Source organism: Polyodon spathula, chromosome 7 (assembly GCF_017654505.1).
Source record: "Polyodon spathula isolate WHYD16114869_AA chromosome 7, ASM1765450v1, whole genome shotgun sequence".
NCBI lineage: Eukaryota > Metazoa > Chordata > Actinopteri > Acipenseriformes > Polyodontidae > Polyodon > Polyodon spathula.
In genome coordinates, this window is record NC_054540.1 from 58,741,199 (window position 1) to 58,765,939 (window position 24,741).

Consider the following 24,741-nt stretch of genomic DNA (forward strand, 5'->3'; position numbering starts at 1 on the left):
TCGGCCTATCTTTGCTCTCCTCACAAACCCTTAGACCCGGCACAGTGCGACCAAGACAGAAATGGATTCTCTGAAGCGCCTGATGGCACAGTTATTTAATATATACGTTCTTCCAGGTTGTATGATGCTGCTACACATTGGAGCACCATTACTCGGCAGGAGCAAAACACACAATCGGGCTGATTCTGTGTATGTATTGATGGTGTTGTGACAAACATGCATGGTTTATTCACAAAACAAACGTTTGGTTTGCCCAGACGCCCCTTCTGTTTCTTCTACTGCATCCTTTCCTTGGTTCAAAAATAAGTTGATGACGGAGTAATACAGTGTTCTTGTACAGTAGTAACTTTAACATGGACCGCAAAGTGTCATCATTGACACATCAGTTGACGTCTGACAAGAAATAAATGAATAAACAATAATAATCAGTTTTGGGGGAGATCACCAGGGCTACACGAGGAAAGGTGATAACAAGTAACACATGTTGCTCGTAATTGGAAGGGAAAGGCGTTGGTGTTTGCTGTTGGTATGGTATTGAGATCTGGGGAGGAGCCCAACCGTCTTGGCTCTTCTCCTAACTCGATAACCCCTAAAGCAGCACAGCCGGCAATAGCCTGGCATAGCCGTGGAAGCATGTACAATATTCTTCATGAAAGAATGAGATACGCTGATGGAAAAAAAAAAAAGAAGTCATATTTATCTTTGCTGGTTTTGTAAAAACTAAAAACAAACAAATACATAATTGTAAAGTTGCATTATCATTGTAAAGATTACTAAAACACAACACACTGTACTGCGCATTTAGACGACTTTTGAATTGAAGCCATTGGATCTGCGCATCCTTTTTTTTTTTTTTTTTTTTTTTGTCGCACTAACAAGACAATAAATTGACATCAACATCCGCTAATCAGATTCATTTATATTATTCAAAAGCTTTTTGTCGGGCCAATCAAAACTGTCAGAGGGACGATCCTATTGTCTCCGTTTAAAATGACGACATTTAACCCAATCGGTTTGCGTGACTGACATTATTACTATCCAATAAGAGTGACCCGTGTGACCACAACTGACCAATAAGCACCAGCAAGAGGCGGTATGTTAACTGCCCATTAATCTCTAGGTGAGCGAAAAAAAAAAAAAAAAAAAAAAAGGGCGATAGGCACGCGCTCCATTCTTCTCTGTTGGCAGCTCGTCGGCCGGTGCTTCAATTTTGAAGCGAATTAAATACAAGCATTTCCACGATTGTGTTGTGTTGTACAGTAAGGTAAGTGTGCGGAATCGCGTATTTATCCACTGTAATCTGTGTCGATATGACGCTCCGCAACAAGAAAGCGTGCCCTTGTATTTGGTTAGTCTGTGTTTAGTTTTAAACGGCCCTAGTCGAGATGTGTGTACCGTTGGCTTTAAATGTATGCAGATCTGTATGTTGGAATCAATAGCGCGGTGTCTAGTGTACGTCTGTTTGTGGGAGAGGTTACGGTGTGATGTGTCTTTTTAGTATTCAGATCTGTATTTAAGTAGGCCAGTGTGTAGGAAGGCGGAGGGGGAGGGGTTGTTCCGTGTTATCTCAACAACAATGGAAGCCCCGGGTGTGCAGAATGGGACTCGGGAGGGTTGATTTTAATATTCTGCTAGCTATGTTAAAAGCACGCACACTGACTGGGTCTTGTGCGAGGTCGTACATTGTAAGTCGGTAGTTGTTTTTAAAGCGATGTTTTCTTTCCTCCGGATCTCCTTTGTTTCAGTCGAAGATGATGCTAGAGTTAAAAGCATCTCGCATGGTTCTGTTCCGTTTTAGACTGTTTAATGCATAGATACGGTTTGTCATATCTCGCGTTTAAAATGTTAGCACTGGGTTTATGTGTCGTTATAGATACATGCCGCTGTTGGTTGAAATTCAGTATTCCCGCAGTATAAAAACATGCTCATGGACCCAGTTTCTGGCCGCGTATAGCAATTGGGCTGAGCTATTTTATACGATATTTATTTTATCTGTTGCATGTTTTTTTGTTTGTTTATTTTGTTTAATTCTATTTTTTTTTTTTCAGAATAGGTGCATGTTTGACATTTCAGTTTACCATATCCTCGTTTGCATACTGCAGAAAGTAGGCATGATATCCAGATCAATCACCCAGTGTTTCTAAAATGTGGTGTTTTGTATGAAGTTCAGATGACATGACGAAAAGAAAATGTAGAATTAAGTTTGCTAGGCAATCAGCCTTGCATAAAAGAAAAGGGCCGAGTGACCACTAATCATGAATCCCATTTCACGTGTTAAACACTGAAGGTACACAAGGATATGAGCGGTTGTTTTAAACAGTTTCTTTTTGTAATACATCTTGAGAGTGACTCAATTATCACGAGGAAACTGACCATTTCCAAAAAAAAAAAACATAAGGGTTAAATTGCGTGTAAAGATCATTCAGTGATGATGCCTAGTGTATTCGAGCGTGATCAAGTGAGATCTTTAAAAAAAGAATGCTACAAGTATTCATGGTGCTGTCTTTTAACCTAAAGATGCAAGGCAGCAGAGGACCCCGACCTGACCAGCAGAACCATGGTCCAAGGAGACAACCACAGCAGCCCCCACAACCCCCACTTCAGCATCAAAAGCCAGGAGCCAATCTAAACAGCAACGGGCAGCACGCATCCAGCAGTGAGATGCAAAATCCAGGTCGAGCAACACAACTTTAAATTCTACATAAAAATGAACTAGCTCAGGGGATGCTTCTAATAGGGCATTCTTTAAGTTTTCTTAATGCCAATTCCATTTCTACTTTCGGCTGTGTCTTATTCAGTGGTCACCTTTTTTTAGTTTAATATTTATTTTGTAACAAGTTCAACTGAATTGAAGGTGTTTAGTGAAAATGCCCTTCATGTGTTTTACTGTGGGGAATATAGCAAGGTGTATTGCAGGTACACAAGCAACAGTTAGGTAAGTTGCATTGAGGAGGCTGCTTCCACGTCGCTGCTTGATTCTTCACTGTTGTGATATCGTGGATAATAGAACTGTCACTTCATATAAAAGCCTGAATCTTGTGTTTTATTTAGATGCAGAGTTGACTATTGATCTGCAGAACTTCAGGAAGCCCGGGGAGAAGATGTATACCCAGAGGAGTCGTCTGTTTGTTGGCAACCTGCCGTCAGGTGTGACTGAGGAAGATATTGAGAAACTGTTTTCAAAGTACGGGAAACCTTCTGAGATCTTCATCAACAAAGAAAGGAGCTTTGGATTTATAAGACTGGTAAGGAAATAAAATAGTATGTGTATCCCTAGATTCATGGGGATAAGATGGCTATTTGTAGGAAAGTTTTGGTTACATAACCTTGCTATTGGCAGTAACAAGCAGGAGGCATAGTGTGTGACATATTGAGACTGGCCTGGAGCTGCATTTTAAATATCTGCTCTCTTAGCTAAAGCAAGGAAGTTCTATTAAAACAGCTCCATCAAACACCATACAGTAAAATAAAATAAACCCATGTTGCCCAGATATATATATATCCAACAGTACATGGTGAAACTGAAGTTTTCATGTGTTTTTAAAGGAAACCAGAACCTTGGCAGAGATTGCTAAAGCAGAGCTCGATGACACCCCTTTCAGAGGGAGACAGCTTCGTGTCCGCTTTGCGACCCACGGAGCTGCCCTTACCGTGAAGAACCTACCTCAGTTTGTATCCAACGAGCTGCTGGAAGAGGCTTTCTCTCTCTTTGGTCAGTTGGAAAGGGCCATTGTAATTGTTGATGACCGAGGGAGACCCACAGGAAAAGGCATTGTTGAATTTACAGCAAAGCCTGCAGCCCGGAAAGCACTGGAGAGGTGTGCTGATGGAGCATTCTTGTTGACGGCGTAAGTGGGATGTTTTGACTTCACCTAACTCCCTGTGTAAATAGTGTACATTTTATAAAGAGTACTTGTTAAATGGGCAAAAGAAATAAGGAGGGTGCTTTAAGTTGACAACTTTTCTTGTTTGTATTCTTCAGTGACCTTGAATTAAGAATGTGTGCCTTGTAGCTTGATGAATAAATTCTAAAATGTTTGTTTATTCTTGTCGAATGTATTTCAGTTTTCCCAGACCGGTGACAGTAGAACCCATGGATCAGTATGATGAAGACGAGGGACTGCCTGAAAAAATAGTTAATAAAAACCAACAGTTTCATAAGTGAGTATATAACATTAACCACAGAGTACAAAACTCTGTAAGAGAAGTGTCAGTAGATGCTGTTGCCTGCTGCCATTGAGGGTGACCCAATGCAGACAGTGCCGTTCATAGGGCTTGTGTCTCTACTTTGCAATACCCTGGTTTCTACTTGTGTGCGTACTACTTTATTGTGGGTGATACTGTATTACAGTGATACTCAGGAATGGCATGTTTCATTAATAATTTTAGATGTTAAATTAAGTCTTAACTTTCCAGGGAGCGTGAACAGCCGCCCAGGTTTGCCCAGCCTGGATCTTTCGAATACGAGTATGCCATGAGATGGAAAGCTCTGATTGATATGGAGAAGCAGCAGTATGAACAAGTAGATAGAAACATCAAAGATGCAAGAGAGAAGCTGGAGGCGGAAATGGAGGCTGCACGCCATGAGCACCAGGTCATGATGATGAGGCAAGGTAAGGGTGGCTGGACTGCTTCTTGTCTATCTTTATCCTCTTGACACCAAAGGTACAAAGTGAAAAAGTCTGCAAAGCAGCAGAAAACTGTTCATCTAACACTTACTTTACTCTTCATTGCAATATTAGATTTTCACATGCATTATTGCTGTGCAGTGCATCAAGGTGTTATAAACAATGAGTCTTTAGTAACCTGAACCATCCGTTCAATGTGTAGATTTATTAAGGCGTCAAGAAGAACTGAGGAGAATGGAAGAGCTTCACAACCAGGAACTGCAGAAACGCAAGCAGATGGAGCTGAGGCAGGAGGAGGAGCGCCGGAGACGCGAGGAAGACGTGAGAATGCAGCAGGAAGAGCTTATCAGGAGACAGCAAGAAGGCTTTAAGGGAAATTTTAGTGAGAATGTAAGTGCAGTCGTTCACCTCTGCCTTCGTCAGCTTGTTGGAATTTACTGAGCCACTCTTTGGTTTTTTTTTACTATGTTATTATTTATTTCTTAGCAGACGCCCTTACCCAGGGAGACTTACAGTTGTATACAAAATATACATAAAGAATTACAGGGCAATAACTTTAGTCCTAATAAAAGCAAATACAAAACACAGTATGATTTGATCTCTGGGCAGTTCAAGAAGAGATAAGTGATAGTTACATCAGAGTTAGATACAAGTGCAAGTGAACCTCCAGATACTAGAGACAGGGTTCAGTGCAGGATTAAATACAGTAAAATCAGGATCAGATAAGTGTAAGTTAAAGTGCATTAAAGGAAGAGGCACTCTCTTTCTTAAACCTCCAGTCTAGTTACCTATCTATCTTGCCTACAAATTCTGAGGCACAGAACAGTTTTATTCAGATTTCTACATCTTATGTTTTACGTGTATCTAAAGAACTGCTTTATACCAAAGTAAGTGAATCTGACGGGCATTCCTGAGCTCGCTGAGCATCTCCCCTCTACACGTAGGTCATGGTAGTCTACCTATTTCATAATCATGGTGGCTCCACTTTTATAACAGGAGTGGTATGCAATACTGGCACTAAGTATATTCCTGTGTGTGGCTGTTTTGAGCTGTGTTTTAACTTGCATGTTTTCCCTTCCTATTTTCTAGAGGGAACAGGAGATGAGAATGACCATGGCAGGTATGTGTGTAAGATTTGCTCTAAACATACTACGTGTGTGACCAATGTTCTCATGTTACTGATGCATGTAACATTTGTTTCACTGAAGGGCAAGGAATGGGAATGAGCAGAAATTCAATGGGTGGCAATCCTATGCCAGCTGGACCTGTTGCCATTCAGACTGAAGGAGGATCAATAATGGTAATGTCACGACTTGAGTAAATAGAAGTGGAATTTGCATATCTGAACCCTGTTGGTATATTTGAAGTGTGCATTGGTGCAAAACAGATTAATACAGTTAACCTTGATTCAGTTTGATGTGATGGCTAGGTGGAAACAAGCACTTCACTTTGTATAATGTATCTTTTTATAAACCCACTGCAGTATCAATACAAGGTTGAACTATATCATAAGGCAGAGTAAACAATTAAATAACTGTTGTTTTCTTTTCTTTCCAATGCACTGCTGGGTCTTCAATTTCATTCATGTATTCAGCACAATGATCGCTTTTCTATGGGAGGCCCAATGGAAGCACAAGGAAACGCCATGCCTGGTGCTGGTCCAGGAGGATTTCCCAGAGGACCCCAAGGGGCTGACTTTGGCCCAAACAAACGTCGCCGATACTGAAACCTTGTCCATGTTTTACTATAACGAGTTACCCATTGAAACTGCCACAGATATTTGGGTCTCTGTGTTTAATGGATGGAACCTACTGTGCAGCAGTCTGAGCATTTGTGAACTTTTCTAAAATGTTTGTCTTTTTAGGTTTTTTTTTTTTTTTTTTTTTTTTTTTAAATGGTAGGTAAGCTTTGAAAACTTAATATGGTTTTACTCTGGTGCTATCTTTCTATTTGGAAGTATATAACTAGGAGACATATGAGCCAATACATGTTTATGTACCCAGAGTAGCCCACTTCACAGGTAATGCTGCTTGGACAACAATCTAATTCACTTTGAGTCTTGCACAAGACTTACATTTTTTTTTTTTTTTTAGAAAACCCTTTTTTACATTGAGTTTCAAATTTGTTCCGAGTACACAGTGGTGTGTAATTATTATTATTATTATTATTTTTTTTTTTTTAAAGAAACAAATCAAGTGTAAGAATAGTTTAGGTCAACAGACACTTATTCAGATTACTCAGTAATTCAGTTACTTATTCAGTAACTATTTTCTCATTTGTTGTACTCTGCCATTCAGACGTCTGCAAAAAAGTACCTGCTGTTCATTGCGTCTTGAAATAATAAACTGTTTAAACACGTGAGCTTTTATTCTGATTTGTATTCATTTTTTACATGGCCTGCTGGCTGTAATTCATATCCATTCAAATAAGCCTCATTCCACTAATGCATTTCAAAATGCTTTGAAAGGTTTCAGAGAACTGCAACAGTGATACTTAAGTGTTTTGTAAAATTCTCCAACAGCATATATGGAACTGTCTTGTATTCCTTTTAAAAGTTTAAACTACATAAATGAACATAAGACTTTCATGGAAAGTAGAGTTCCTCTAAATGAAAGTGGAGTCTGTTAAAGTGAATCCTTTTCAGGTTTGCATGGGTGGTACACGACAGAACTGGTCATTGCTGTCTTTGTTGCCCATTAACTTTTGCAGCAGTAACTGCCAGCGGTGGTGTTGTGCTCTGGTACAATGTCCACAGCTCCTGACCCTGCTGCTCTTTCAGCAGACAGATTTCTTTGCGTCATCATTGCCTCCACAATCTGCCTGTGATTTAAAAGATACATAACAGTTTACCATTGCCACGTCCCACATCGTACACTTCATGTCCTGTATCTAGGGCTTTATGTCCTGTTCAATTTATTTTGAGCGGATTTTGTGTTGCTAACAAAACAATGTCTCTTGTCTCTACCTTCGTATCTAGATGTGATTGTTTCGCTTAAACTTTATTTCAAACAGACGTGACACATTACATTGACTGCTCATCACTAAGTATTTTAATTCTTGCACTCTCCTAGTTCAGGGGTTAATTTATTTATTTTTTAACTGTCCTGTTTGATCAGGTGGCTTCAGCTAAAGTATGCTTTACAATGTTCGCTCACTGAATGGTACCACAGTTGCAATAAAAGGCAGAATAATCTGATTAACATTCGTTTCCCCTGTTTATCATTTTTCCCAACAGTTTAGGACTGAATACCAAACAGTAGGCTTAAATCTTAACTTAATTACACATTTTTTATTTTCTTTTGGATGCACAGAAGTAAAAGGCAGTATTTGGGAAACTTTCTATTTGGCAAAGTTACTATAAGTAATACACAATAATCTACACTATAAATGTTTCACATTTCCATTTACTTGCAATCTCAGCATACTTGTGTGTGCCATTTAAAATGTTTACAAGATACAACTAGAACAACTAACATCGATAAACTTTTTTATTAAAGCCAGCATAAACAAATATCCAAAGGGACTCAGACTTTTGTCTCGTTGCATTTTCTACAGACTCGTGTTTTTCTTTCTGCCTTGTTTAGCTTTGTGCTTTTACTTTCACATCACCTTGATTTAAAGGAAGGTACGGATTTGGAAAATAAAAACCGGAAAAATTCAAGCCCTACTTTTCTCTGATGAATAACTATTACTATAGACCAAGAACACACACCACCATTTAGGATGGCGAGTAACCCCTATCTGTGTTGCACCCTCAGATTCCAGAGCATCGTGCTGCACTGAAAACCTGATTGCCCTGAAACATAGATTGTACTGTTCAAGTGGAATCCTGAACTCCGATGGAGACTCGTTAACTGGGATTGTTTAGTTGTTTCCTATTTGCCCACAATGTGGGAGTGGGGATGATCTGTTCTTACCTTACAGAGTCCTCAACATGCTTGTTCTCTTTGACCGATATTTCCATCCATGTGAAAAAGTTTAAAGCTCTTGCGAAGTCTGCAATTGCCCCTGGCTGTACTGTTTGGTGTGCCAAGTCACACTGTAAGAATAAGTTCGAAGACGGTTCAGAGGACATTGCTTTGATTTTCATTATTGTTTGTAATTTGCAACATCAAATTTCGTTTGTGCAGTGGTAGTGAACATGTAAGAAGCGTTACTTTTTTAATGGTAGAATTTTCAGGGAAGGTAGAAGTTATATGTTAGTTGTAGGAATAGATTGACATTCTTCGGCACTTAAACCACTTGCAGGAGCACGATTGCTCCATCTACACGATTAAAGAAAACTTCACATTACCTTATTTGCTAGAAGAACACAAGGTATTGGATTTCCATATTTTCCAGGTACCTCTGTGTCTACTGCTTGTTTCAGTGCTTCACAGAATGTAAAGGACTTCTCACTGGTTACATCAAACATCATTATACAAGCATCTGCATCTCTGAAAAATGCCCTTGTAATTGGTAAACAGTCCTCCTGTCCTAAATGAAAAAAATATGTATATGAACTGCAGTACAGTATATATACAGTATTTTGTTGGGATTAATGTTTATATGTGCATTGTTTTAATAGAGGAAAGCCCCCAAAGGTGCGTCACTTTGCAAGTTAAAAAAGTGATGGTAAAAATACATAACCCAATAGCACTACACTTAGAAACATCAAAAGAAACATGAACTAAATGACAGTTATAGGCTGCTCTAGACAGAAGACACGGAGACAGACCTTCCTGCTGCAGCTGCTCTGTTATACAAATCATCCCTTGAGTCTAAGCTGAAGTGATTCAGTGACACCATGTGGTTATTTTATCAGCTGCATCCCAATGTATTTACTGAAACTGTTTGAATATCTCAGCACAGTAGAGTAATGAGCTGCACAGGGCATATTATGCTTTGGCAATGAAAGACTACATCAGTAATGCATTGGATACCTTGCACTAGTAACTGGAAGTCTAGTAAGTGTGCAGTGAAACAGTTCATTTGGGTTTGATCTTCTTGGTAGTCTTGTTGGGTGGGTCGTAGCCCTAGTGCTGTTAGTGTAGTAGATGTTAGTGTATGTAGTGTACGCACTGTTAATCATATATTCAAGTCCAACTGCAGAATGAACAGCTGGACCAGAAATACAGGTTTTTTCTAAAGTTACAAAAAAAATGACTAGAACTTAATTGTCAAATAGCTATACATTTAAATTATACCAAGATTAACTAGAGTGACTGGTGCTTACTCAGACTACAAACTGTTCTCGAGCTCCAATTTATATATATAAAAACATATAAACATACCTTGAATATCCCAAAATTGCAGCCTCACTATTTCTTCATTGGACCATTCAATAGTTTTAACTGCAAAATCAACTACATTGAAAGAAAACAAAATGGGTTAAAACAATGTCAACCTACAGTACAGCGAGCACCAAGAAGGGAGCACAAACCACAGTGAAAGCACACTGCTGGCATTGTACAGTCCGTAGAGAGCTTACACAAACAGAAACGCTATATAGTCAAAATATTGTGCAGCAGAGAGAGAACTGGAACACAAGCATACCCACCTCCTATTGTGACCTTGTAGAACCCTGTGAAAACCCCATCAACAGAGCGTTTCACAAAGGAGGTTTTACCCACTTGAGATCCTCCAAGGACTAACACTTTAAACAGCTGTTCAGAGGGCATTGCTGCAGTTCATTATCGATTGTCCTGCGTGTGATGTGTTTCAACTTCCGCAGCAGAGTCGTATGCTTTAACTTGAGGTTTTATACAGGGATAAAGAAGGTACAGTGATTCCAAAGGTCACAGCTCTGTCTTCTTTCTTCCAGGGTGATTGTAGAGGGTTACAACAGTTCTCTTAACATGAAGGAAACTCAAAGCAGCCCAGTGCATCTACACCTGCCCTGAGAGAGCTCTCTTCTGAAGGCTATGCTCCTGACGGCTCTAGGGAAAGTGAAATCACAAACTCCTTTTCATACAATTAGATCTGTGGATCACACACTTTGGCATTTCCGGTACTGTGCTCTGGTCATGCATGATAAAGTTTACAACAGAAGCTGGTTGTAAATGCATGCAGGTACTTTTACAATGGGGACTTTTTTTTTATTTTTTTTTTACAGGAACATACTTTATCACTGCGCAAGTACAAGTATTTATTTGTGGTGATACTTTCATAAGACAAATGCACAAACTTCATTATACTGCTAGGTGTTACATTAACAAGCTGTTTAGCCTCATGGTTTTAATACATTCAGTAGAGATACAGCTGCTGTAAACAATTGGGGGAAAAAGAAAAACACAAATGAATTGTGTGACAGAAATGTCACCAGAGATTTATGTCTTACTTCAATCTGCTTCAGTGAGAACTAGCATCAGTTCCCTCCCACACAGCCTGGTTCGTATTCCAGCTACTACAAGCAGGGCTGCTGCAGACAAGCCACATTTTTGCCTGCATTTATCGAACATGACCACTGGGAGGCGCTCTTCTCTGCAAGATATATTTTGACCCTATAACGCCCAAGCATTGTTTCAATGAGAAAAGCATAATTTATGTAACTAAATTCTGCTTTTAAAACATCATTTATGGAACTAAATTCCGCTTTTTGTTTTGCTGTCCGGCAACACAGTGTACTGTATATAAAAATTCCAGCTTATGAGGCTGGATTAAAATACTAATTCTACAGGGGGCTGGCTAAGCATTGTACCAGGTGTGATACAGCACTGTACCATGTGTGATACAGCACTGTACCATGTGTGATACAGCACTGTACCATGTGTGATACAGCACTGGGCAAAACAGGGTTACATGACAATCCAGTGTTGTCTCTCACTGCAGCCCAAGGTTAATAAAAACAATGTTAACAGAGATGTTATTTGGTTTTGTTGCTAGAATACAGTATATAATTAAAAAAAAACAAAAAAAACACCATATCCCCAACAAAGAAGTTGAAACTAATTTTACTGTAAACATTTTGTATTTATTTTTTCCTTGGTAGTATTAACATAAGTTTAAAAAAAATAATAATAATAAAGTCATCCAATAACTTCGAAACTAATGCCAAGCGGAATGTCATTTTCACTTGGTACACTGATAAGGTTTCTTTTATGTGTACCTTATTAAAATAAAAAGGCATTTTAAAATGTTAACACAACTAGTGCAGTTGTGCAGTTAACAACTCATTTGGGTTTGACCCTCTTGGCTCCCTGTTGGTAGTCCTCTTGGGTCAGCCTGTAGCCCCAGTGGTACACAGGTTAAGTTTCCCCAGCGTCACTTCACTCCTGCACCATACCTTTACCAGCGGGTCCCTATATTACAAGCCCTAACCGTGCCCCCTGCAGGCGACCCCACCCTCAACAGGGAAACCCAGCGTCATCCTCCCCACAGGTCAGCCTGTAGCCCCAGTGCACGGAAACACCAGCACTGAGCAATCACAGAGGACAAGAGAGCAAAACCTGCACGGAAACACCAGCACTGAGCAACCACAGAGGACAAGAGAGCAAAACCTGCACGGAAACACCAGCACTGAGCAACCACAGAGGACAAGAGAGCAAAACCTGCACGGAAACACCAGCACTGAGCAACCACAGAGTACAAGAGAGCAAAACCTCGGGCTTGGGGTCGTGACTCGTGGGGTCTGGGGGTGCTCCCCGAGCAAACCCTGCACGGAAACACCAGCACTGAGCAAACACAGAGGACAAGAGAGCAAAACCTGAAGGGTTTGTCTCACTACAGGGGACACAGTGTGGTTGTCGAACCCGCAGCCGGAACGCAACACCTTGGTGATCAGGTTGTTTCTCCAGCGTCCCTTCACTCCTGCACATCTTTCCCAGCGGCCCACCTGCCGCGAGTCATCAGCTGTGCGGCGACCCTGGTAAAACCTGCATGGAAACACCAGCACTGAGCAATCACAGAGGAGAAGAGAGCAAAACCTGCACGGAAACACCAGCACTGAGCAACCACAGAGGACAAGAGAGCAAAACCTGCACGGAAACACCAGCACTGAGCAACCACAGAGGACAAGAGAGCAAAACCTGCACGGAAACACCAGCACTGAGCAACCACAGAGGACAAGAGAGCAAAACCTGCACGGAAACACCAGCACTGAGCAACCACAGAGGACAAGAGAGCAAAACCTGCACGGAAACACCAGCACTGAGCAACCACAGAGGACAAGAGAGCAAAACCTGCACGGAAACACCAGCACTGAGCAATCACAGAGGACAAGAGAGCAAAACCTGCACGGAAACACCAGCACTGAGCAACCACAGAGGACAAGAGAGCAAAACCTGCACGGAAACACCAGCACTGAGCAACCACAGAGGACAAGAGAGCAAAACCTGCACGGAAACACCAGCACTGAGCAACCACAGAGGACAAGAGAGCAAAACCTGCACGGAAACACCAGCACTGAGCAACCACAGAGGACAAGAGAGCAAAACCTGCACGGAAACACCAGCACTGAGCAACCACAGAGGACAAGAGAGCAAAACCTGCACGGAAACACCAGCACTGAGCAACCACAGAGGACAAGAGAGCAAAACCTGCACGGAAACACCAGCACTGAGCAACCACAGAGGACAAGAGAGCAAAACCTGCACGGAAACACCAGCACTGAGCAACCACAGAGGACAAGAGAGCAAAACCTGCACGGAAACACCAGCACTGAGCAACCACAGAGGACAAGAGAGCAAAACCTGCACGGAAACACCAGCACTGAGCAACCACAGAGGACAAGAGAGCAAAACCTGCACGGAAACACCAGCACTGAGCAACCACAGAGGACAAGAGAGCAAAACCTGCACGGAAACACCAGCACTGAGCAACCACAGAGGACAAGAGAGCAAAACCTGCACGGAAACACCAGCACTGAGCAACCACAGAGGACAAGAGAGCAAAACCTGCACGGAAACACCAGCACTGAGCAACCACAGAGGACAAGAGAGCAAAACCTGCACGGAAACACCAGCACTGAGCAACCACAGAGGACAAGAGAGCAAAACCTGCACGGAAACACCAGCACTGAGCAATCACAGAGGACAAGAGAGCAAAACCTGCACGGAAACACCAGCACTGAGCAACCACAGAGGACAAGAGAGCAAAACCTGCACGGAAACACCAGCACTGAGCAACCACAGAGGACAAGAGAGCAAAACCTGCACGGAAACACCAGCACTGAGCAACCACAGAGGACAAGAGAGCAAAACCTGCACGGAAACTCCAGCACTGAGCAACCACAGAGGACAAGAGAGCAAAACCTGCACGGAAACACCAGCACTGAGCAACCACAGAGGACAAGAGAGCAAAACCTGCACGGAAACACCAGCACTGAGCAACCACAGAGGACAAGAGAGCAAAACCTGCACGGAAACACCAGCACTGAGCAACCACAGAGGACAAGAGAGCAAAACCTGCACGGAAACACCAGCACTGAGCAACCACAGAGGACAAGAGAGCAAAACCTGCACGGAAACACCAGCACTGAGCAACCACAGAGGACAAGAGAGCAAAACCTGCACGGAAACACCAGCACTGAGCAACCACAGAGGACAAGAGAGCAAAACCTGCACGGAAACACCAGCACTGAGCAACCACAGAGGACAAGAGAGCAAAACCTGCACGGAAACACCAGCACTGAGCAACCACAGAGGACAAGAGAGCAAAACCTGCACGGAAACACCAGCACTGAGCAACCACAGAGGACAAGAGAGCAAAACCTGCACGGAAACACCAGCACTGAGCAACCACAGAGGACAAGAGAGCAAAACCTGCACGGAAACACCAGCACTGAGCAATCACAGAGGACAAGAGAGCAAAACAAAACCTGCACGGAAACAAAACCTGCACGGAAACACCAGCACTGAGCAACCACAGAGGACAAGAGAGCAAAACCTGCACGGAAACACCAGCACTGAGCAACCACAGAGGACAAGAGAGCAAAACCTGCACGGAAACACCAGCACTGAGCAACCACAGAGGACAAGAGAGCAAAACCTGCACGGAAACACCAGCACTGAGCAACCACAGAGGACAAGAGAGCAAAACCTGCACGGAAACACCAGCACTGAGCAACCACAGAGGACAAGAGAGCAAAACCTGCACGGAAACACCAGCACTGAGCAACCACAGAGGACAAGAGAGCAAAACCTGCACGGAAACACCAGCACTGAGCAACCACAGAGGACAAGAGAGCAAAACCTGCACGGAAACACCAGCACTGAGCAACCACAGAGGACAAGAGAGCAAAACCTGCACGGAAACACCAGCACTGAGCAACCACAGAGGACAAGAGAGCAAAACCTGCACGGAAACACCAGCACTGAGCAACCACAGAGGACAAGAGAGCAAAACCTGCACGGAAACACCAGCACTGAGCAACCACAGAGGACAAGAGAGCAAAACCTGCACGGAAACTCCAGCACTGAGCAACCACAGAGGACAAGAGAGCAAAACCTGCACGGAAACACCAGCACTGAGCAACCACAGAGGACAAGAGAGCAAAACCTGCACGGAAACACCAGCACTGAGCAACCACAGAGGACAAGAGAGCAAAACCTGCACGGAAACACCAGCACTGAGCAACCACAGAGGACAAGAGAGCAAAACCTGCACGGAAACACCAGCACTGAGCAACCACAGAGGACAAGAGAGCAAAACCTGCACGGAAACACCAGCACTGAGCAACCACAGAGGACAAGAGAGCAAAACCTGCACGGAAACACCAGCACTGAGCAACCACAGAGGACAAGAGAGCAAAACCTGCACGGAAACACCAGCACTGAGCAACCACAGAGGACAAGAGAGCAAAACCTGCACGGAAACACCAGCACTGAGGAAACACCAGCACTGAGCAACCACAGAGGACAAGAGAGCAAAACCTGCACGGAAACACCAGCACTGAGCAACCACAGAGGACAAGAGAGCAAAACCTGCACGGAAACACCAGCACTGAGCAACCACAGAGGACAAGAGAGCAAAACCTGCACGGAAACACCAGCACTGAGCAACCACAGAGGACAAGAGAGCAAAACCTGCACGGAAACACCAGCACTGAGCAACCACAGAGGACAAGAGAGCAAAACCTGCACGGAAACACCAGCACTGAGCAACCACAGAGGACAAGAGAGCAAAACCTGCACGGAAACACCAGCACTGAGCAACCACAGAGGACAAGAGAGCAAAACCTGCACGGAAACACCAGCACTGAGCAACCACAGAGGACAAGAGAGCAAAACCTGCACGGAAACACCAGCACTGAGCAACCACAGAGGACAAGAGAGCAAAACCTGCACGGAAACACCAGCACTGAGCAACCACAGAGGACAAGAGAGCAAAACCTGCACGGAAACACCAGCACTGAGCAACCACAGAGGACAAGAGAGCAAAACCTGCACGGAAACACCAGCACTGAGCAACCACAGAGGACAAGAGAGCAAAACCTGCACGGAAACTCCAGCACTGAGCAACCACTGAGAGCTCGGGGAGGAATAACAGACAGAGAACGAGAAGAGCTTCCTGTAAAATCATTCAGTGAGATTGCTTGGTTGTCTGTAAAGTCGTTATGGTCCCCGTTGAATGACGAACGAGTTTCCCTCATCTTACACCTTTAAAACTTTCATCCGGGGACACAGATACATCCTAATATTTATATGTAAAGCTTCTGTCTATTTAGAATATAATACATCTCTTGTTTAAGCAATACTAATAATAATGTTGCTCCTTTGGAAAACTAGCAGCTCACTGCCAGAAAGGGAAAGAGTCAAAGGAAAATTTGGTTCCCAAACTTTGCAACATTTCTACAGAGCCACTAGAGGGCGGTAGTGTTCCGCGATTACCAGCACAGGTACAGCGTGCAGTATAACTGCTCAGCTCAGGCCTCTGTACTGATGTGTTTTCCAGGGAAAAGAGGTCAGCACCATGGTGCTGTTTACTACAAACAAACTATTTGCTTTCAGTGTCTGACATGATGTTGATGTTAATATTCAAGAAACAGGTTTCTAGGGCATCGAAACTCGAAAGCTACCGATAATATTATGCTCCATATGCTTTAGAAAAAACTTTAACAATTCTTTGCATGAAGCAATGGCTTCAGTTTTAGTGTGATCCAACTGGCATTCCCAATACTTCATAGGTTAAATCAATGCAAAGAAAACAAAGCATTTTAACAAAGGGCACAGCAGGATCTGCTGAAGGGTAATAGCAATAGGTCTGTACCTGCAGTACCACTGAAACCAGCCATAAGTGTCCTGAGGCACAATCCAGCCACTGCTCTCCCACATCTCCAGACTGCCTCCACACTTCACCTTGTAGGTGTTCACAGCCTCCCTGTACACCTCAGAGGCCACCTGCAAATGCAACAGGCAGGAGTCACGAGAAACTCCCACCCACAGGCACGTCCGTTCAAATGTGAGGAACCAGTGTGCTGCCTTTGTTTATGGTACGGTTTAAAGTCAGCTTTCAATGTCATGAAGACATTACATTGCATTTAAAACAATTCTTAAGCCCCCACATGCTGCAGCAACTATGGCTGATCTTCAAAAAGCATGAGACACACAAGCTAGACAAGCTCGCAGGCACACAGACAAGCTCGCAGGCACACAGACAAACGCGCAGGCACACAGACAAACTCGCAGGCACACAAACTCGCAGACATGTTACCTGCTGTGGAATGTCTAGGCCTTCAAGCCAGTCTGCAGGAAGCTCCTTCCAAACCCCACTGTATTTCTCCTCTGTGAAACAGAACCGGAGCGAGGGTGTGTCAGGGGAGGGCGTATACAGTACCTGTACTTACTACACAGACACTCTGCCGTTGACATGCTTGTGAATTCATTACTCATGAAGCATGATGAGCTACATTAATCACACTGTTTCCATGAGCAGTCCTACAAAGCTGCAGGTGTAAAATGCACATGATAGAGATAATTCAGGGGGGGGGGGGGGGGGGGGGGGGGGGGTGGGGGGGGGGGGGGGGGGGGGGGGGGGTTTTTGAATGGTTTTTGGAATACGTTTCAGAGAACCAGGTTGATTAAGCAAGAACGTTAAAAAAAAAAAAAAAATGCACATGAAAAAAAACTGGTGCTGTACCTATGCTCCCTCTACCTGCTGTGTTTGTGAATGCTACAATCATTCCTCACCCCACAGTTAAAATATATGCTTAAATATTAAATGGGAAAGGCAAAGTTTTGAAGTACCTCTTGTGAACAAAACTTGCTGAGATATCAGATAACACACAGCATGACCCAGAGGCAGAGTTCCAATTAAAAGAGAGCCAAGTTCAGCTTTTAAAATGCAGTATTAGTGTCGGGACTCACAGAGCAGGCGAGATATTATTAGGATGTAATTTAATAAGGTGTCATGTTGCTGCACCTCTACTGGGAGACAGGGTTATTACCTTAGAGCGAGCTTTATAATGAAGGGCCAAAGCCCAAGCACAAATTAAAGCATCTGACATTGGAGAGATGTTTTAATATTAGTTCTGCAGTTATCAAGTATACCAGTGAGAGGAGCTGAAAAAAACATTTACCAAGAGTTGCTGAAAAAGAACATACCTAAACCCTATATTGATCAGGCTCAAAACAGATCGGAACGAATTACGGGTTTCACTTCAAATTCTATACATGAAACAGAATGAAGCACCTAGTAGACCCCAATGTCTATATCCATCTGATATTACAGACTAGGTTTTTGTGTTTTATTTTATAACTTTCTTCAACCGTCTGTCAGCAAATATTTATTTTTAACTAAATTAACAGCAAACATACCCACAAGTGTGCGTATAGTCACCGCGTCACAAGTACTTTAGAAGGAGCAGTGTCAGTAATGGGGAGTGTGTGTCCATACGAGGACAGCAGATGCCAACACTCACTCATTCACTCAAGCACCGCTTCACCCATACACTCTCTTGACAGGCTGGTCTTCATCTTGCCAAGCATGAAGCCCAGCAGGCCAGGGAGGTGCTGCAGCAGGGCAGGAGGGGGGGGCCCCGCAACAGGGAAGGGGAGTGCTGCAGCAGGGCAGGGGGAGGAGCGTCGTCCCTTCCCCCCCCCCCCCACAACGGGGTCCCGTCCCCCAGCGACGTCGTCCCTTCCCCCACGACGTCGTCCCGCAGCCCCACAACGGGGTCCTGCTGCAAGCAGCGACGGTCACGTGGTAAGTTAAGGGGAGAGGGCCCGTTGCACAACGTCGTCGGGGGTGCTGCAGCAGGGTGGGTCCCACCCCAGCAACAACGGGGTCACAAGGACGGTGGTGTTTGCAGCCAGGGCAGGGGGGGACCGCCCAACCCAAAGAAGAGTAAATAAAGAGCAAAAAGGGCAGGGGGGGCGGGGGGGGCAGTTTTGGAGCAAGAGCCCCCCCCTCCCCCCCCAGGGCAGGGGGTCATCTCGGGGTTTGGCAGGGGGGGCGCTGCAGCAGGGCAGGGGGTGCGCTGCAGCAGGGCAGGGGGTGCGCTGCAGCAGGGCAGGGGGTGCGCTGAAGCAGGGCAGGGGGGGCGCTGCAGCAGGGCACTGATATATAAAGCCGGCCGCCAGATCAACTCCGGACAAGGAAAACAGGGATGGGTCCTAAGGGATTCAGATCTGGTGGCCAGTGCAGAATGAGTCCAGGCAGTCTTCCAAGGGGGTTGTGGGTTGGACAGACACCACCTTGAAGCCTGAGCTTAGTAGTAAAGATCCAGATTACACCGACAGAGGCACTGGCTGACACTTGTCTGCTTTGACCTCCGTTTCTCATACGTTTACAGAAGAACAGAGCTAGTTGGTACTAACAGATTACCATTACTGTTTATTTTTTAGTGGTACATTTGAGCCATTTAGAAACCTGTTACCAAGCTGCTTTTCAATAGGTTTCTAGACCTTGGTTCCATCAGGCTGATTTATGAAAGTGTTACTGCGGTAAAGTCTGTACTGGGTGGCTGACCTCTATGAAACACCAGTGCATCAGTGTTTGTACTGTAAGATGCAAACTCGTTTGGACAGTGACGCTACCTGGCAGTCTTGTAATGAGGAGCAGGACTGATAAGCACAGTGTTTCTGCTAAATTACAGTTCAGGTCAATACAATAAAATTACCCCTATTGGCGTATTCTTGAAACAAGATCAGTGTCACAATTCATGAAAAATATGTGCAATAAATCAGAAAAAAAACAACTTCTGTACAAAAGCACCCTTGCTGAAACATTACGTTGCTCCGAAGTACCTCTGTTGCTTATTAACACAAATGCCCTTCGAGGTGTGAGCTAGGGATTTACATGTGATTTTAATAGGATCAAATCTAATTGGGAGCTGAGGCATGCTACCTTTTATGAGAGAAGTACTTTCCCTTGGGTAGCAGTTTAATAAGTGGGGCGTGCACCACAGAGAGATGTGACAGAATAACAGGGTCAAAGACAGAATGACCACGTCTCACAGCTGACTGAATTTCATCATGGATAAGGACCCTCGTGGATTAAAACAAAGAGAGGCAGCCTGCTTGTAATGTCTTACAGTAGTCAAGAAGTGCAACATTATGGGTTTAGAGTATTGTGTTCAGCTGATCAATACTTTCCTAAGTGCTGTAGCAACAAGGTTCAACTGTGCATAACGAAACTAGAATTACAGCAATACAGGAGCAGTCTGTGTGAAGGCTATTTGTTAGAGCTGCATCTTGTTTATATTGGCCTATAATCTGAACTGCAGGCTGATAGCAGCTGTACAAAACTTCAATATCATTATTCTGTGACAGTTCCAGTGATCTCTGTATGTTTCATTCAGGGGATTATTTACACATTTTTTATGAGATTGAAATATCAAACACATGAAACAAACACTAGTATGGTACCCAGTGGTTCAGGTATGACACGATACAAAAATATCTATCTATCTATCTATCTATCTATCTATCTATCTATCTATCTATCTATCTATATATATATATATATATATATATATAAATCATCTGGTTGAATGAAAATCTGATCAGACCCACACTGAACAAAGAGAACACACTCAGTCTCTAGGGAAAGCTCAGAACACTGCTTGTTCTATGCAGTACAGATGAATACTATTTACGAATACAGAGGAGTCCTTAACTAATACTATTAATAATAAAAGAACAGTTAATATCAGAGGGTTATATAAAACCTGTTTTAATCTCACATGGTGCGCAGCGTTTTCTGACTTGCCAAAGGCACTAGATTAGCGAGCACAGTGTACGCACTCAAAAAACAAAACCCTCTGCTTTCTCTTGTGCAATACACTGTGCGGCTGTGAGCCGTTCCCAGGGTTACCGCAAGACATGCTTTTATTTTGTTTGGTCTTTAACAGTTTGTTACGCAGTTTAGACAACAATGCAGTGTACTTTAAAGTTCCGAAGTTAAAGAATCCTTGACGCAAACTGCAACTGGACAGACAGGTATAATGGAACACCCTCAGCTGTTCTGCATTCACGTCAGTGCTGTTCCACTGACGTGAATTAATCAACTCAGTCATGTGACACAGGGACAGCCCATGTGCATAAAAGTGTGTGCTGCAGCTGGCAGGTGTTTTTATTTTTTTTTCCCCCTGCCAGTGCTAGCCATTGAGATGCTTACACATTCAATGTTAAAAAAGCTCCTCTAACCTATGGGACTGGAGGAAGTCACTCACTTGTGATGCTGGAGTGAATAGGCCTGAAGTAGGTGCCTCCAAAACTGCCTGCCTGAAGGACCTCCATTGGGGTCATATTGGGACGGAAAGTAGGAAAATCTGATTGAAGACAAACCAAAAAAAAAAGTCAAATAACAATGCAAGAGATTCAAGACATGTCTGCATTAGAAATCTCTTGAGAAGGCACAATATAGCAAAAGAAATCAGTTTTATAGGGAGTTACAACCGGCCTTCAATTAAAGGCGTGTCCCCCCCCCCCATCCCCCCCCCCCCCCCCATCCCCCATCCCCCATCCCCCATCCCCCATCCCCCCCCCCATCCCCCAAGAACTTTTTGCTTTGCAATATACTTTCTGGACACCTGGCACACTTCCCTGATTAATGAATCAAATGAAATATTTTGTGCAGCATTGTGACACAACACAGGGTTGTTTGTTTTAACCCCCTTCACGCACTTTCCTCTGTACCTACAATAAGGAACACCAGTGAGATGCCAGCACAGTGTGACTCATTGGTGTTGCAGAGGTTCTTTTATACGAACTCATAAAGTCACAATGTTTCCTTTAATAAATGAACCTTGAGTAGGATGCCCTTCATTTCACAGTACGGAGGGCTGAGTGTATACAATACTAACTTACCTTCAAATACAAGTTCTCCTTTTTTATTCTTGACGGGCAGGGCAGTGCCCCCATTGAGCCCCTCTGGTTTCTCCTTGTCCATGCTCTTCTTCTCAGCAACGCCATTCTTCTGTGGACTCACTGTCTCTTGGTGTGACTCAGCTTTGCGTTTCTTTGCAATGCCTTTCCCCTCCTCATCCCTTCTAACAGGCTTGGCGTTCCTGGCTAGTTTTGTCACCCTTGATGCCATTGTCTAGTGGGATTGTATGAATCTTCTTTAGAATTCCAGAAATAAAAACAAACTACAAAAGAACTGAGAGAAGAGAGACTGTTCATTTTAACAGATGCTTAAAGTAAACAGCTAAACTGGTTCATTTGTTTACTACAGCACAGCAATAAGAACAAGGTATTAACTTACACCTGATCTAGGAGTGCCTCCCTATTAAAGGACCTGCATTCAGCTGCTGGGGTAAGACTGAAAACACATCAATAAACAAACACCTGCCATATCACTGTCACCGGGAAGTGCAAACAGCAGGTGGCAAGGTATTAATAATGTTTTGTCCAAACACAGAAGAGCTGAATCTAATGTAATGTAGATAATCTCTATGGTAATACTATCTGGAATTATTGGTCAGATCTGCTCACTGAAATGTAAAGAAGTTTCTGACGCAGAAAGTACACGTGAGCGCCCAATGCAATAGAATGACGTCATGCATCTAAATCAGCTACAGCCAGCCTGCACTAGGAGCGTCCATTACTGTATTGCAGTACCATGCCTTTATATACGATAGCTGATAATACTGGGGCTCGTGTCACAGTGCGTTACTGTATTTTTAATGACAAATATGCCTTACGCTTCCTGTTACTGCATTTTTACGTTGGAGAGTTTCCTGCTTGCAAAAACATATAAACATAATATTACGGACCGCTCTAAGAGACCCGGACCCACCTCAGTTTAGCATACGTTCTAACGATAAATATTGACAGACTACATCGCAGCATAAACAATGCAACAACCAACCTCGGACTGCACCAGTATCTCCTACCTTGTATAAGCCCGGAATCTTACTCCCGGTTTACCTAACTTGTTATTCAACACGAGAGAAACATGCTCCACTCTTCGATGTTACACGAACAAGGCGAGGCGTCACAGCGCCGCTGGCCAATGGCAGGGAGATTACTCACTTCTCTCCTGAACTGGGCGTGGCTACGATACAGGCGTGGAAGAAAATGTGATATTTACAGGTTAGAGACAGCAGTGCCATTTTAACATTTCACATCATGGTTGTGTATTTAGATGCACAATGAGAACAGACAGAGGAGAGGAGACTCATATTACACAGTGAATTGTGAGGGGGGTGGAATGGGTTACATGTTACGGGTTACATGGAATCTGTTAGCGGTGTTGCTATTAGGACCTCACTTGACAAAGGTTTGGGATTTGTCTTCTAGGAACCTGACGAACTTAGACTGGTCGTTGTAAATGCTCTTGCGGTATGTTCAAATTATAATACTACATTGAACATACCAGTTGTATACTTTATTTCTGTTGTGATTAAAAATAATAATAATAATAATAATAATAATAATTAATAATAATAATAATAATAATAATAAATTCTTAATGCATTTGATTTGTCCTAAAAAAAAAAAAAAAAGTTCCCTGTTCACAAGAGGTAGAATTGTTATACTGCAATAAAAAAGGTGAAACTAAAATTCCTGTAGATGTGTGCTATTTCCTAGGGAATAGTCTAGCCGCACGTTTTCTTGAACACCTTTCTGTCTTTTTGTAATGTAATTAAATCGCTTGAGTGTAAGAAGGTGTGCCTGAAGCACAACGCTACGCTAAACTGGGGTACCCCCCCCCCCCCCCCCCCCCCCATGTTATCAAACAGAGAGCTCACGTTGTTTCTGAAGATGGGACTTTGTCAGCCCCAGTAAACACCTTGTTGATTAATTCACTGAATGCAATAGGAAAGCATTATACAGCAGTTTCATCTGTCAAAAAAATACCAATACTGCAGAGGGAATTGCTTCTGTTCCTCAAGATGATTCAGGTCAGAAATGAGACCAAGGCTAATACAATGAAGCACAGTATGCGCAACTGACTTGGCAATATCTTATACAATGGTAAGTAGCTTTCTGGTAATGTGAAATGCTACCAGTTTATCCTTTGTAAATACATGATTATTCATGTACAATTAAAAAATAAAACCTGTATTTCAGGTCAATCGCAGATGTATTCATGTATCTTTTCAAAATCTCTTATTTTTTGTTCTGAAAGTTACTGGTTTGAAATGATGCCTGGCTGCTACCAATCTGAAACGCTGGGGAACAGTCTACCTTGAGTATCAGATACTGAATACTGGCTGTGCCTTCATTCACACAACCCCCTCCTGCCAAACACAATGGCTAAAAGAATTCCAGTTCCATAGAATATTAACAACAAAGAAGCTTTATTAAGTTGAAAATAGATGATGATGCACGTTATTACCCAGCCACACTAGCTACATTGAGGGTTAAATTCGTTACTGTAAGAATAACCGACTTCCCACAGTGTAAGGTTATTACTCGCTGATCTTAATGAGTTCTGCATATTTAAATCAGTTTTGGGGGGTCTGTCATGGGCAAAGCCCTGAACTCACTGTCATCTGGTCTTCCTCACCTTGTAAATAAAAGGTCACTGCATTGCTTACATTAGTAACCCTGAAGCACACTTCTAGGCTGCCTTCAGGGAAGCACAGTTCAAGCTGAATCGTTGCCACTGTTTCAGGGTGACTGTGACAGCTTTTTTTTAATGCAGCGTTGACACTGAAGTCTCCTTCTTAAAACAGTTGGACTGGATTGAGCACAATACCCATCAGTTAATATTACTGTTGGTGGAGTGGTGTAAAGTCCAGGCA

At 43.2% G+C, this 24,741-nt stretch overlaps 3 protein-coding genes across 3 annotated transcripts; 1 reads left to right on the forward strand and 2 right to left on the reverse strand.

Annotated features, from left to right (window-relative positions):
• The first annotated feature begins 1,118 nt into the window (after positions 1-1,118).
• On the forward strand, positions 1,119-6,989 carry nono (non-POU domain containing, octamer-binding). The gene is made up of 10 exons (XM_041256175.1): positions 1,119-1,264; positions 2,518-2,674; positions 3,052-3,245; positions 3,547-3,848; positions 4,066-4,161; positions 4,417-4,613; positions 4,831-5,018; positions 5,718-5,748; positions 5,837-5,928; positions 6,223-6,989. Exons 2-10 carry the CDS (start codon positions 2,518-2,520, stop codon positions 6,352-6,354), a joined length of 1,389 nt encoding a protein of 462 aa, XP_041112109.1. The 5' UTR covers positions 1,119-1,264; the 3' UTR covers positions 6,355-6,989.
• A 95-nt stretch (positions 6,990-7,084) lies between these two features.
• Positions 7,085-11,541, reverse strand: LOC121318953 (ras-related protein Rab-7L1-like). The gene is made up of 5 exons (XM_041256177.1): positions 10,168-11,541; positions 9,902-9,973; positions 8,923-9,104; positions 8,546-8,667; positions 7,085-7,448 (listed from the first exon to the last, which is right to left on the reverse strand). Exons 1-5 carry the CDS (start codon positions 10,286-10,288, stop codon positions 7,325-7,327), a joined length of 621 nt encoding a protein of 206 aa, XP_041112111.1. The 5' UTR covers positions 10,289-11,541; the 3' UTR covers positions 7,085-7,324.
• Positions 11,542-11,617: 76 nt separating this feature from the next.
• Positions 11,618-23,001, reverse strand: zgc:113208 (uncharacterized protein LOC550591 homolog). Its single transcript, XM_041256176.1, has 7 exons — positions 22,860-23,001; positions 21,857-22,088; positions 21,220-21,318; positions 17,259-17,329; positions 16,815-16,945; positions 12,313-12,481; positions 11,618-11,845 (listed from the first exon to the last, which is right to left on the reverse strand). The coding sequence occupies exons 2-7, from the start codon at positions 22,083-22,085 to the stop codon at positions 11,780-11,782; spliced, it is 765 nt and encodes a 254-aa protein (XP_041112110.1). The 5' UTR covers positions 22,086-22,088; positions 22,860-23,001; the 3' UTR covers positions 11,618-11,779.
• Positions 23,002-24,741: the final 1,740 nt, after the last annotated feature.